Genomic DNA, 15,309 nt, shown 5'->3' with positions numbered 1-15,309 from the left:
TGCCAGAGGAGGCTTCATTTTGTGGAAGAGGACTGTGGATGACCTTGCCCAAGGTCTGTGGTCCAACCAGGTGGATTCAAACCCTGCAACCACATTCAAGAAGCATTTATTTAAGTTTCTTTTTCCTAGAATTCTACAAGTGAGAGGAAAAGTCCTGCAAAGACAGTCCTAATCAGGTGTCCTTGCTTAGGTTTCTGTTTCCTGGGATTCCAAGAGTCTTCATGACAAGAAAGGTCATATTACCATTTACACTATCCCTGAGCACACCAAGAAGCTGGTGGGCATTGTGAAAAAGACCCTGGATTTGCTACATGAGCAAAAAAAAAATAGACAAAAATGTAAAGCACTTCTTAGAAAAAAATAGATCTGCGAGGGTCCAGCCTCCACGGGATCCTTGGAACCTGACAGGAGGGATAGAGTCAGCGAAATGAGTTGAGTCAACAAGTGGGTAAAGGCAGGAGCAGGTTGACTGACTGTCAGCTGCTTGGATTTATTTTTATAGTTTCAGAATCATGTATGTTTCAAGCAAACAAGCAAGCTGAGATCATTTCCTTGGTTACAAAAGTGTACAATTTTCATCAACAATCATATAGTTCATATGGTTACAAGTTTTAATCATGTGATTACAAGTTTAAGTAATAATCATATAGTTAATTAATTTCTTATCCCTACTCAGACCATGATGACCTTAACCTGTCTGTTACCTTACAAACAGCATAGAGACCCTGGCTCCCAACATAGATCCAGGAGAGATAATTTATGAAGTATTGGTCTGCCTGAAAGCCACAAACAGAAAAAGAGCCTTGGCAATATCATGCAGGAAATTATCATAGAAAACTGACCTAATCTCTTAGAACAAGAAGATAAAAATAGTCCTTGTAAGAATCCAACAATCACCCTCAGAAAGACCCCAAAATAAAAACTCCCAAGAAAAATTGTAGTTAAATTTCAGAATTCTCAGCTAAAGGAAAAAATACTGCAGAGTCAAAAAAGAAGCAATTTGCTATTAAACATAATTTTCTTAGGCTAAAAATTGAAATAACAAAGTTGGTCTTATAAATGAAGTTTTATTCTCTAGAATCTTACCAAAACCCATGGGTGGATGGCATCCTGCCAATGCTGATAAAAATTTGGGGGGAATTTTAAACAGGAAGGACAAAGAATCATAAAAACTGAGTTAATTATACAATGAGATTTCACATGGATGACATGGTTTTACAATACAAATCTTATAATATTTGTTTAAAATTCCCTTTGACAAGAATCCCACTTATGCTGAAGAGTAAATGTTTACAAATAACAATAGAATTTTTTCTCTGCTCATCCAGGATGTCTCAACTTGAGGTTTGTTGATCAGGTAAGGAATTTATAGATGCTACCACTGAGATGACCAAATAATACTGTCACAGGCCAAGTCAACATTGTAGGAGACAGGCCATACATAGCAGACTGACATTTTAAAACTATTAGTTAAAGGCTAAGAGACTAATTTCTGATCAGAAATATATAGATCAGAAGTACTAATTTCAAATTAAAGAATAGCAGATTAGACATTTCCCCATTTTGAATCTAGATAGACTTTAATATCATTTATATATTAATCAAATAAAGAGTTAGGGGAAATAAGATATATTGGAGAAGAGAGAGAAAAAATAAAAATTAACATATCTTTTGGGACTTGTTTTCCAAGAAAATATGGGCAGGCAAAAATAAGATCCATAATAGTACATAAAATGAGAAATACAAATTACAATGTCAAAAAGTAAATTACAGAGGTTCAAGGGTAGTGATTCCATTGTGATTATACATGTCATATAGATAAATGCACAATGCAACAAGGAAAGATTCAGGTCCATTTCTTCTGGAGTCATGTTATACAGTTCTGTAGCTTAGGATGTTGTTTCAGAGATTTTCTTTGATGCAGGTTAATTATAGAGATTTTCCTTTCTGTTAAAAAAAACTTCTTAACATTTTTTAAACAAGTCAATTACTGTTATCATTATTAGAAAATGAAATTCTGAAATCCCTTAGATCTTAATGATTTACAATTTATAATATTCACAGAAAATTCAGTTACAAATGGAGATTAATTGGTATAGTCACTATTTTTGTTATTCCCCCATTTGGAGGATACTCTTCTACTTAACAAAATAAACTTTCATAAAAGTGATGCCAATCTACATACTAATCTAGCTGGTTATTTGAATTTAGATAAATATAGGCTAAAGTTATTTAAATTTCCATATCTGATTTTAATATTGACTATCTGACATGATCATAGCAATTTACTATAAAAATCAGGGACATAAAAGAAAGGACAGTGGTCCCTTATATATTTAGATGTTCATTCCAGGTAGAGGTCATATAGGTGGCTGACCCTCAGTCTGCTAGGTGAGAGACATTTTATTCATGTCACATTCTTTGGAAACTGAGTCAGAAAGAGTCCTGCCCTCTCAACTAAAGTAAGCTTTTCACCCACAAAATTTCAACAAAATCTCCGTTTTGTTTTTTCTGACTTCTATAGACTATGGCCCACTAGTCTTTTCCTTTGATACCTGGATTTCAGACTTAAGATAAAAAAAAAGTCAAATTTCAGTCCCATGAAATTTTTATAGTAATTTCCTGTAATCAGACAGAGAATTATCTCTGAACTTTATAGACTTAAAAGATTAGAAAAAATGCCATGTATTGATTATAATCACATAGTGATAACAATGACTATTATAGGAAAAAATTATAAAATGTTATCTATGTTGCATAGTTGATTTTACAACAAAAGGTTTGGAACATATAACATATAAACAGGCAATAAATCCCAGTAGAACTTCTCAGTACCACCTTTCTTGAACTCTAGGGTGTGTACAAATGGAAGGGTCTGTTGGTTTAAGACATAGTTAGGTTCTATACCTAACTAAATTACTCTTACAAGCAACCTTAACACCCCCAAAGGGGACAAATCCCCAACAAACCAGAGGTAAAATCCGGAGAACATTCCATTTCTAAACAATTGTAAAAAAAAAAAAGTGGTAGCCTCATTACATTCCAAAGTCATTTTTAAAAATGTCTGGCCATGGAAATTCCTGACCTTCCCATTTGAAAGTAAAACTGGTGGAAAGAACAGGTGTGGATAAATAGACATTGCCTAGGTCGACCACAATGACTACTGCAGCAGAAGGAGGGCCAGACAACACAGGAAAGGGAAACAGGACAAGGCTGATTGTGGTTCTTTCCAAGAGTTGCAGAAAAAGAAGTTTTAAAAACTTGGAAAGACTGTGGGGAAGAACTTGCCAATTTCTGGTTTTTGCTGTTTTCTAGATCTCTGGGAAGGGACCTACACCATTTTCCAGTGTCCTGGCTTTTTGCAATAATGACAAACCCTGGGGGCTGGATCTTCAGACTGCTTCCCAGCTACAGGAGGGTCCTGGATGGGGGCTGTCAGCTGCGTGAGCTGCTTTGAACACATTTCTCTCTTTTCTTGGAGAACTTTTTCTCACTGTTCTATCAGATTTTAACATAGGAAAGAGTTGGAATAGAACATGAGGAGGGGACAATGATATACATCAGAGATTAGGAAGAGGAGATAGAATAAGGAGAGAGGAGGGTCCTTAAGATTCGGAGGGCAGGGTACAGTGGGACGCAATCTTGAGGAAGGGGAAAAGACATTGAATTTGGGGCCAGAACAGAAAGATGAGGAAGCTGAGAAATTGGAACTTTTGGAGCAGTAAGAGAGGCAAAGGTTGCTTCCTCAGTAGGGAGAGGGATAGAGACCAAGGCTGGAGGAGAATCAGAAGCCAAATCAGATAGGAGGTTTTTTGCATCTGCTGCCTTATCAGGGGAAGGGGATTTTGAAGGAGAAATTGTCCCATGAGCTCAAAATGAGACCTCAGACATTCTTTCCCATTCTGAAATCTCACTGGACCAATGATTAAAAACATCCTCATTCCTTCTTAGATGCTTTGTTAGTTTTTAAAATTAGTTTTGCCTTCAGATAATTTACTTTAGTCCTTTCAAATGATCCCAATCTAGGCCCGCTCAGCTGAGGACCATCACTTGACAGTTTTTATCATCTTTGACAAAATATGTGATGGCTAGAATTGTAATGATAGCTATTTCTCCTACAAACAGTTTTCCTTCCACATATTCCCCTCTCAGATAGCATTTAACAATGTAAAAGGTTATAAAATTTGTTTCCAATCACACTATCTTATATCCATGACTTCCTGCATCATTTCCACATTAGACTTATTCTGAAAATAAAATCAAAGACCTGAAAAAAATTAAATTAAACAAAACTCTGAATTCCAAATTCTCCCTCTTCTTGCCCCACTGCCCCTCTTCAAGAGAAAGGATTGTATTGGTCTCATGAAAATATTTTACCAAAAATTTTGGCGAAATTCCAAAAAATTCTGATCAACCATCCAGATGGTAAGTTAATGCTGACCTGTGAACCAAGAAGAAGACTGTGGTCAATAGAGAAGCCTGCTCCTCTCCATTCCAACCAAAGGTTTTGCTCTGGCAAGCTTAGATTTAGCTCTTGGTGAAAGTAAAGAATCAATCCTGGAACATGATGCCTGCAGGACCTTTCAGTCCTACAGAGAGGGTGAAGAGGAAGGGTCAGCATGGGGATAAACCAAACAAAAGAGGAATTGTGAGGGCATAGTAGTTTTACCCAGGGAGCTACTTATTATCACATTGAAATTCACCCATTTCTGTTGACCTCCCTTCCCTCTCCCAGACTTTTCAACTAATCTCTAAAGACAAGGAGCAGGGCATGTGAAACTGAGGGGCAACTAAACTCACAAGTGTGAGGAGAGGTTTCCTAGACACTCTAGATAAAATGATCTTGACAGCCAATGGACATTCCACACTGTCTTGGAAGCTATTTTTTAATGTTTTCTGAATTTTCATTATTTGTTGGCATTCTCTTTTTTTAATTTGGAATTTTAAATTCTCTTCCTCCCTCCAGTTCCTCCCCCATAAATCAAGAAGGTAAACAATATGATATCAGTTCTTCATGTGAAATTAGGCAAAATCATTTTCATACTACCCATGTTTCAAGGGAGAAATGCGAGAAACAAAATAAAAAAATCATTTTTGTGCAACTTTTCTTTAAAGTGCCATGAAGAATAGTATAAATGAAGGGTCTAATGAAAATCAACAGACTTTGCAGATTCTCAAGGGTCTGTACAATACAGGAGACACAATGGAGCTCACAATTACCAGCACATTATTCAGAGTAATTAATGGAATAAATAACATTAGGTCAATCATGTTATCCTTTGGGTCAAGTTCTGGTGGGTGAAGAACCCAACTGCATAGAAGCCCCAGCATATGTTGGAAACATGCTCTCATAGAAGCTGGAACTGTCTCCCTATCAAAAATGAGGGGAATGTGACCCTAGAGGTTGTTGCTGCCCTACTTTCTCCCAGAGTCCCTTCCCTGTCCCAGCTGCTGGCACCTTCCCCACTCAAAGGGCCATTCATCTACTGTGAACATGCCTTGTCCATCCCATTTATTTACGTATTGTCTCCCCATTAAAATGTGAGCTTCATGAAGCCTTTCTGTTTACACAACATCTAGCATTCAGCCAGTGTTAATGCCCAGAGAATAATAGTAATTAGAGTCACTGCTAAGCATTACAGATACTTTCCATACTCAGGGAGCAAGGAGGCTGTCCTCAGATAGGAAAACTGAGCTTAAAGCAAGAAAATCCATGGGCAGGGAGAGGCAGACAAACCTTCCTCCCCTGGGCATCATGCTCATGCCCCTCCCTTGAGCCTATAGACATTCATTGGAGAGGTAGACACACCTGGTCACTAAGAGCGACTCCATATCTCAGATCAGTCACATAATGCTCACAGTTCTTGCTGGTCGGTTCGTAGCTGATCTCCTTCCCCACCTTCTTCAAAGCCCGCTGGACAATGTCGGTGGGTGACCTTGGATTGTACTGCTTGTCCCATTTGTTATTCACTCGGTACTCATCATTCCTGACCACCTCACTGAGCAGCTCTTTATTCACTATGCATTTATTCATACCGATACTCATACTCCCAATTTGAAAATGCTTACTTTCTGGAAAGAAAGGAAAAAAGGCAACCCTTAGGGAGGTCTTTTTAAGAAGTCCCACCCCAATCTAGATCCTATGGTCCCCTCCAGTCCCAAGGCTCTGATAGTGTCACCAAGTGGCCAGTTGTGGGATGACCTAGCTGTCCCTCAAAATCAAACTTGGGGATCCACCCAAGGAGCTACTTCAACCATCTGTAAACAGAGACCCTTCTTAACAATCAGATAGCTAATCAGCTAACCTTTCAGGGTCTGCTCCCTCCCCAATATATAAAACCTCACAAAGTAGGGGTGTTCCTTACTTAGAGATGACAAGTGGACGACATAACCATCACCCACGTAAACAGCCCAATGATTGTAACATAGTCGGAAAATCTCAATCAGGTCTCCAGGTTCTGGCTCTGGCTATAAAATGAGAGACCAAGACCAAGTTAGAAGCTACATTTGAAAATGAAGAAAGATGCAAGGGCATATTCCCAGGTGCTTGGAACAAGCCATAAAAGGATTCATTGAAGGAACTAGGGGGTGTTTAACCTAAAGGATTCATTGAAGGAACTAGGGGGTGTTTAACCTATAGAAAAAAAGGCCCAGAAGGGCTATGGCAGATTGGGACTCAAGATGAAAGAGAATATATATATATAACATTCCATGATACACCTGAACTTTCCCAACATGCCCCTTCAAACATGTTTAAAATGATGTCTCAAATCAAATTTTGGATTAACAGATCCAACCAAAGACCAAGGGTGCCAGCTTTTTTTCCAGCTCAGGACAATTTATGAAGTCTACAGGAGAGGTCTGTGACAGTGGACACAAGCACCAGCAGTGGACCTTGGAGGTGATATGGCAGCAGCAGCAGTTTCAGGAATTCTCAGTCCAAAGACAGGAAGGGGGTTGGGGGATGAGACAACTGGCCAGAAAGAGATCATAGGAGATTTGATGGCACTGGGTGAAGCTGGAAATGACTGACAACTCTATAGGTCATAAACAGTTCTTGGTTGCAGCTCCAAGAGAAGCATGCTTATGGTCCCGAGGGAGCATGGGTTTCAGTCACAGCTCCAGGGTCAAAAAGAGCACTGGTATTTGCAGCTGCATGGGAGCAGTTGTTCTTCCTAGGGAAAGGTAAGAGCAGACCAGGAGAGCAGTGACTACACTTCTCTCAAGATCTTACTCCTTTGGAAGCACCAAAAGCTTGCAGACCATCCCAGAACTAGCTCTGAAAACAGCAGCAAGAGAAAGGCTAAAGCTTGCTAGAATATTTTTTTCTCTCCCAGGTGAGCAGAGCTCAACTGCAATAGAAAATTCAAAGTCAAGAAACAGATTGAAAAAAAATGAGCAAATAACAAAGAGCTACTATGGTCACAAGGAATACCAAGACTTAAACTTGGAAGACAGCAATATGATAACAGTTACAAGCAAAGCTTCAAAGAAAAATGCTAATTGAACCCAACACGTGGAAGCTAAGGATTTCATTAGACATCAAGAAACAACAAAACAAAGTCAAAAGAATTAAAAAATTAAAGAAAATGTAGGATAGCTCATTAGAAAAACAATTAACCTGAAAAAATAGATCAAGGAGAATTTTTCTTTTTAAGAATTATTGGACCATTTTAAAACCATGATTTAAATTTTTAAAAAGAACCTACACATCATATTTCCAGAAATTATAAAAGGAATATTGCCCTCATATCTTCAATCCAGAGGATAAAATAAAAATTGAAAGAATCCAAAAATAACTTCCTTAAAGAGATCCTCAAAATGAAAACTCCCCTGGAATATTATAGCTAAATATCAGAGCACTTAGAAGATAGAAAAAATATTGCAAGCAGCTAAAAAGAAACAATTGGAATACTGTGTAACAACCTATTTCACACAAGATTTAATGAATTCTACTTTAAATGTTTGGAAGCCTTGGAATATGATATTCTAGAAGATAAGAAATCTAGAATTACCATCCAACAAAACTGAGCATAATCCTTTGGGTGAGGTGAGTTTGGGGAATGGATATTTAATTAAATAGAGGAATTTCAAGCATTCTTCATAAAAAATTAATAGAAAATTGGCATTCAAAAAGAATACTCAACAAAAGCATAAAAAGGTAAACATGAAAGAATTCATAAAGGATCCAGTAAAGTTAAGCTGTTTATATTCCTAGTTGGAAAGATGACACATATAACTCCTCTAAGAATTTTATCATTGCTAGTGCAGTTAGGAAGGAGTTTGCATCAACAGAGGACATGAGTCTCAAAAAAATGAAACAGAGAAAGATGTTCTAGAAGAAAGGGAAGGGAGAGGTAAAGAGGACTGAATTATCTCACATAAAACAGGAGTGAAAGGACAAGTTTTTCTAGTGGAAGGAAAAATAGTGTGGAGAGTGGGCAGTGTTTGAACCTCTCCCTCATCTGAAGGGGTCAAATACATACATTCATTTGGTTATGGAAATCTAAATAGAGAAATAGGAGGAGATGAGAATAGAAAGAGGAAGGGGAGAAATGATCAAAGGAAGAACAGAATAAGAGAAGCAGTGATTAGAAACAAAACTGACTTTTTGAGAGTGGAATTAAAAAGAGAGAGAAGGATAAACAAGAAAATAGGTTGAAAGGAAACAGTCTTCCTAACTACAAATGTGAATGGAATGAACTAACTCATAAAAGGGATGAAGAAAACATACCCAGAGTCAAAATAAAGTGCTGGAGGAGAATCTATTATGTTTCAGCTGCATTTTTTAAAAGGCACATGTAGCAATCATGATCTCAGAAGAAGCAAAAGCAAAAAGATATTCAAGGGGAAACTACATTTGGATAAAAAGGTACCCTAGACAATGAAGTAAAATCAAGTTTTCACAGCAAGTTTCTCTGATAAAAGTCTCTTTTCTCAAACAAATGGGGAACTGAGTCAAATTTATAAGAAGAGCCATTCCCCAACTAATAAATAATCAAAGGATATGAACAGGCAGTTTTAAGAAGAAGAAATAAAATCTGTCTTTTCTCTTTTGAAAATGCTCGATCACTATTGATTAGAGAAAGGCAAATTAAAAAGAACTCTGAGGTACCACCTCACACCTATCAGAAGTGACAAATATTGGAGAAGATGATGGAAAGAGGTACATGGGTACTATTGGTGGAATAATGAAATGACCCAACCAATCTGGAACCATAAAGGGCTAGAAAACTGTGCATGCCCTTTGACCCAGCAATACCACCACTAGGTCTGTACCCCAAAGATATCAAGGAAAAAGGAAAAGAACCCACATGTACAAAAATATTTATAATAGCTCTTTTTGTAGTAGCAAAGAATTGGAAATTGAGGGGATGCCCATTGATTGAGAAATGGCTGAACATATTGTGGAATACTATTGTGATGGAGTATTGTGGTATAAGAAATGAAATGATGAGGGGTGTGTTTTCAGGAAAAAAAAACATGACAAGACTTCTATTGCCTGATACAAAATGAAATGAGAAGAAGCAGGAAATCATTGTGCACAGTAACAACAGTATTGTTATAGTGATCAACTGATTTAGCTACTGTGATCAATATAGTGATCCAAGATAGTTCCAAGGAACTCATGATGAAAAAGTGCTACCTACCTTCAGAAGGAGGACTGATGAATTGAGTGCAAATCAATGGGCTTTTTTTAATATATGGAAATATATGTTTTGTATTATTTTGCAATATGAAAATATGTTTTATATTATTTTGCAAGTATGATTGATAGCATATTTTTTGCCTTCTCAGTGGGTGGGGGAAGCAATGGAAAGAAGGGAATCTGAAACTTAAAATTTAAAAAGAAAAGTTTTTAAAATAAAAAATAAACATTTTTAAATAAAATTAAAATGGACAATTTCAGAGAAAATTGGGAAGACTTCTCTGTACAGATGTAGAGCAAAGTGAATAGAAGCTGGAAATTAATTTGTGCAATGATGACATCACTTGAGAAAAATAACTTTAAAAGACTTAAGAATTCTGATCAATGCATTATGAAACTAAGAGTACAGAGGAATTAAGATAGAACAGGGTTCCCACCATCTGATAGGTTCTGAAGTTAAAATACAGAGAAAGAGTAGGGGGAAGGTATAGAAATGACAGCTTGCTTTGAATATTTTAAAGGCTGCCATGAATAAATGGTGAGATCCATAGACTTTAGAATTAGTAGATCTGGGTTCAAATCCTGCCTCAGTGACTCCCTACCTTTTCATGATCCTGAACAAAGCACCTCCCTGGGCCACAGTTTCCTCAACTGTAAAATAAGGGTTGGGGGGGTGGACCTGTAAAAAGTTTCTTTTATTAGAGAACTTACATGTTAAGGGGGAGCATGGGAAGGTTTATTGAAAGCCAGGGCCTTTGGGGACCCCAGCCTTGACAAATTGTCCAATTTCCAATCTTACCTCAGATTTTTCCTATATGTGTGATCCTGGCAAAATCCAAACTTACCTTGTCTGTAATGGAAGGGACCAGGTTCAATGTCTCCTCTCTGACTCTGGATCTTTCTCTGTGTGGCAGCTGTGTAAACACCTAGAGGCAGCAGGCGCAGGCCCCTACGTGTATCTCCTGCCTGAGCATCCATCTCTTATATCTAGACCCTTTTCCCATTCCAGGGGCTTCTCATTGTTTTTATCAAGGTACAAAACTAAACTGGAGGAACGATTTTGCAAACCATAAAATGCTCTGTAAATGTGAGATATACTTCTTGTTGCCATGGCCTTCACAGAGAAAGGGCTTTTCTCTTCCAGCTTCTGCTTGGGCCAAGGCCTGAGGTCCCAGGATCCCAGGGTCCCAGGACCCCATCCAGAAGGAGCCTCCCAGGCCACCCAGGCTATTCTGGGAGGAGACAGAGAAGGGAGAGGACTTGGGTGGGTCAGGAAGGAAGGTCTGACCCCAGTCCTGTGCCCAGGCTACCTCTAATAGGTTTGTTTCAACAGTTAGAGATGAAACCCAGAAAGAGTTTCGCCTAATCAGTTGTCCAGAAAATTGAGCTAGTCAGAACAATTCAGAGTGCCTTCCCTCATTAATTGACTCCCATTCATCCTATCTCTCTTGATTGTACAAAATTGTCTGCATGTTGTCTACCCCCATTTGAAGTTGGACCCTGGTTCTGCCTTTCTTGAGGCCTTGCTCTCAATTCTCAATTCTTACCACTTCAATACACACACACACACACACACACACACAGAGTCTATATCCCACCTTGAGCTTTCACATCTATTCTTCCTCGACTCTGAGTGATGGTCTGGGATTAGCAAGAGTCTCCCCTCAGAAGGAAATCTCTCAGAGGGGAGAGGAAGCCCCAGCCCACACCTCTCTTTGTATAGTGTACACAACAAGTGCTCAATAAATTCATCTTGTCTGACTGATACTGCATTTCTTGAACTGATTTCAGTTAAGATGAATTAAGGTGAAAATGCATCTGATCGAGGCTGCCAGAAAATCACTGTCTCATTGACGGATTGTAAGCCCCAAAAGGCCTTGCTCTCGATTCTCAATTCTTACCACTTCAACTTTCTGGGAAATGTCTCCGACCACTCCACAAGTAGAGAGTGTAGAAGAGATGGGAAAACACCCCTCCCATCCTCCACCCATCCTTCCTTATAGCAACAAAGACCCATGGACATGATGGAAATTCTGACATTCCCTGTTCCAAGACCCCCCACCTCTGATCATCTCCTCTGGGATCAAGCAGAACAAAACCAAAGAGCCTCCAGCATCTGACATATTGTACTTAAGGACCCTGCTTCACCTCTGACATCCCATGTTCTAAGACAGCCCTAACTGCCATTCTTTACAGTTTCACCCACACCTGCCAAATCTCATATCCTGACTTGCATTCATGAAAATAAAAGTATTTTTCCCAAGGGAAGTTACAAAAACTCTCTTTTAGTCCTCAGGAAAACTGAAAGGATCTGAACTTCTAGTCACCAAATGAATTATCAGAACAGTCCAAAATCAACCCTGGGACGCTTGTTCTGAGACGCAGCCATATCGCAGACCAATTTCTTCTTAAAATTCACCAGTCAGAACCTAGTTCTGGTTGATGAACACTCATTCTGTATTCTTTCTAAAGGAAAGTTCTGTCTCTCTGCTAATACTTTCTTTAGCCAGTTTATATTCCCCCTTTCTTCTTATTCCAAACCACCCCACAAATGAACTCCCAATTCCTCCAAATAAGGGGCAGATTCTTTGTCTTTTTAGAAAGCCACCATTGAGTCTCACTCTCAACATGGTGCCAAAGGACCTTGAATAGCATCCTGTCCTTAAATCCTAAGCCCTTGTCCCCTCAAGTCCCAAATACAAATCCTTACTGTTTTGAGAAATATTTACCAAGTACTTACTTTCATCTCTCCCCTTTGCAGGTCAGAATCCTTAGGGTCTGGATGGCACTGCCTTGGCTGTTATTTCTAAAATAGAAATGGCAAAAATCTCTAGAGTCGCTAATAGGAATCCAAAATATTAGAAAGTAGTGACAAAAAAGGGGTCAGGGGAGCCGATGAATGAATTCTACTGCTCTCCACTAGGTGGGGGGAGGCTCAAGGCTTGAACCCTATTTAAGGGCAGCTGTTCTTCATCCATCCCCTTTCTACTCCCATTGGGCAGGGAGCAGAGTGATCCTTAGTCTTTGATTGGACCTGGATGGATCACTGAAAAGGGAGGAGCTTGGCTGGCTGAAGGGCAGGGGGCTCCCTGCTACCAGCTGTCTGGCCAAGGGGAACCTGCTGACGTCCACACATTCCACCAGAAAGTACTCTCTAGACAAGGTTACCTCCCAAGCAATGATTCAAATTCAAAGATCAATCATCTAAAACCCTCATCTGTAGTACCCAGAGTGCTCACACACACACACACACACACACACACACACACACACACACACACACACACACACACACTTGACCTTTCTTATCTATGCTTCCTGGGCTCTGAGTGATGGTCTGGGACTAGCAAGTATCTCCCCAACAGAAAGAAATCCCTCAGAGGGGAGAGGAAGCCCCAGCCCACACCTGCAGTCATCCTGCCTCCACTGGGACCAAAGAACACAATTTAAACTCCTAGATTGAAATTTAACTCAGTAATAGCTCAGAGGATCAGGTACCGGTAGGTCCACTAAATGGCTCTTCCACTTGGGGAGCTTGACTAGACTGGAAATTTTCCAGGTAACCACAGGACAGGGGATGCCATCCTCTGGAGCCTGCTTGTGGGAGGGGCTCACTGCCATATGATGGCTAGACAACATTGTAACCTCATCCTTGCAACCCTGGGGGCTGCTCATCTTCCAGTTGTTGCTCATCAAGACTTCCCCTGGGTTCTCAGTGACTCTCAGAGTTGAACTCTAAGATCCCCCAGTCCAACCCCAAACCTCTTAATCTCTAACATTTCAAAGAACTTTCCTAAGTAACAGCCCTTCTGTAGGGGCTTGAAGACCTCTAGGGATGGGGAACTCGTCATCTATGTCTGTTCCTGGGCAGCTTTCATGGAGATGAAGTCCTTCCCCCCCAAAATAGAACCTACCTTAGGCTCCCCAAATTGTTGTTAATTCTGCTTCTGGGGCCAAACCAAGCAAGTCTGACATGCCAGGCTCCATGACAAGCCATTTTAGACCTTGAAAGGATTGTTACTAGTCCCCCTGAGCTGTCACCTTTCCAGGCTGGCTGTAACCAGATCCTTCAAAGGAAAGGAAGGATGATCATGGGGTCATACATAGTCCTAGAACCAGAAGGGACCTGGCAACTTCCATATTTTACAGATAAGGAAACTGAGGCCAAAGGGGGGGAAATAGCTTGTCCAGACTAATGTATAATAATGTGATTCATTGATGGGAGCTTATCATATTACTACAACTTTGTGATTTAAGTAATAGGCATTGTTGTCACCATTTTATAGATGGGGAAACTGAGGGTGAATGGTTAGATATTCCATCCAAAGTCACACAGGTAGTATGTGTGGAGGAAAGATTTGAATTCATATCTTTCTGATTACAAGGATAGACATCTAACCCCTAAATCTTGTAATAAATCCCAACTGGTCTTCATGTTGGAAGATCCCAAGGCCTATCACTGGACAATCTACAACTAGGCAATCTTCCTAGAACACAGTTCTCTACATATACCCCATCAGAATAGTTGCAGTGGAATTCGAGCCTCCCCTTTCTTCCCAACTCCCAGGCTAGGCTTCTCTTGAAGCAACCTAACACTACATGAGCTTCCTTGGCTGTCCTATCTGATCTACCACATTATGGATTCTTATGGAATTTGTACTCTACTTTGACCTCTGGACCTTTATTTTTTCCAAATTGATATTTTCTTTTATTTTTCCAATAGCATGTTATAAAAGTTTTTCAACATTCATCCACATGCATATTTATAAATTGCATAATTCCTTCTACTCTCCCTTTCTATCTATCCCCCTCCCCTCAGTGGCAAATATTCTAGTAAACAATATACATGTACATTTGTGTTTAACATGTTTACATATTAATGATTTTCTGTATAAGGAAGTAGGACTAAAGGAAAAGAAAGAAAATCATGAGATAGGAAGGAAAAATATAAATTTTGAAAAGGTGAAGATGGTTCTCCTTCAGATTTTGTAGTTTATTTTTTTGTTTGTTTTTCATTGTCTGGATGTGAATAACACTGTTCAAAACTGGTCTCCCAAGGTTATCCTAGGAAGTGCTGAACTGCTGAGAGGAGCTGCATCCATCAGGATTGATCAAGTCACAATGTTGTTCTTAATGTGGACATTGTTCTTTTGGTTCTGCTCCCTTCACTCAGCATCAGATCCTGTAATTCATTCCATGCTTCTCTGGAGTTCAACCATTCATACTTTCTTATAGAACAATAGTACTCCATAACATTCATATATCAAAACTTGTTCAGCTATTCCTTGATTGATGGGCATCCCCTCAGGCTCCAATTCTTTGTCACTACAAAAAGAGCTGCTTTGCATTTTTTTTAGACACACAGGACTTTTCCCATTTTCAAAGATTTCTTCTGTATATAGGCCTAGAATCGGTATTGCTGTATCAAAGGGTATGATCAGTTTTATACTCTGGGCATAGTTCCATATTGCTCTTCAGAAAGGTTGGATTAGTTCACAATTCCACCAAACAATGCATTAATGACCCAATCCTCCCAAGCATTAATGACAATCTCTCCAACACTGATCATTTTCCCTTTTTGTCATCTTAGCCAATCTGATAGGTGTAAGGTGGGACTTCGTTGATGTTTTGATTGACATTTCTCTAATCAGTAATGATTT

General features: G+C 39.3%; 1 protein-coding gene across 2 annotated transcripts in view; it reads right to left on the bottom strand.

Moving 5' to 3' along the window:
- Positions 1-449: 449 nt before the first annotated feature.
- LOC141518863 (phospholipase A and acyltransferase 3-like) overlaps positions 450-15,309 on the bottom strand; it is a 32,342-nt gene continuing 17,482 nt past the window's right edge. The window contains exons 2-5 of one of the 2 annotated variants that reach the window (XM_074231231.1): positions 12,390-12,455; positions 6,366-6,468; positions 5,810-6,072; positions 450-4,441 (exon numbers count right to left, since the gene is read on the bottom strand). In XM_074231231.1, coding sequence (XP_074087332.1) covers positions 4,361-4,441; positions 5,810-6,072; positions 6,366-6,468; positions 12,390-12,395 — 453 coding nt within the window. In that variant the 5' untranslated portion in view covers positions 12,396-12,455 and the 3' untranslated portion in view covers positions 450-4,360. Of the gene's footprint in view, positions 4,442-5,809; positions 6,073-6,365; positions 6,469-12,389; positions 12,590-15,309 lie in introns of those variants that run through there. The other variant, XM_074231230.1, reaches the window with a different exon arrangement.

This window comes from Macrotis lagotis, chromosome 3 (genome assembly GCF_037893015.1).
Source record: "Macrotis lagotis isolate mMagLag1 chromosome 3, bilby.v1.9.chrom.fasta, whole genome shotgun sequence".
Lineage (NCBI taxonomy): Eukaryota > Metazoa > Chordata > Mammalia > Peramelemorphia > Peramelidae > Macrotis > Macrotis lagotis.
The sequence above is the reverse complement of the archived record's forward strand: the minus strand, read 5'-3'. Positions and strand labels throughout refer to the sequence as shown.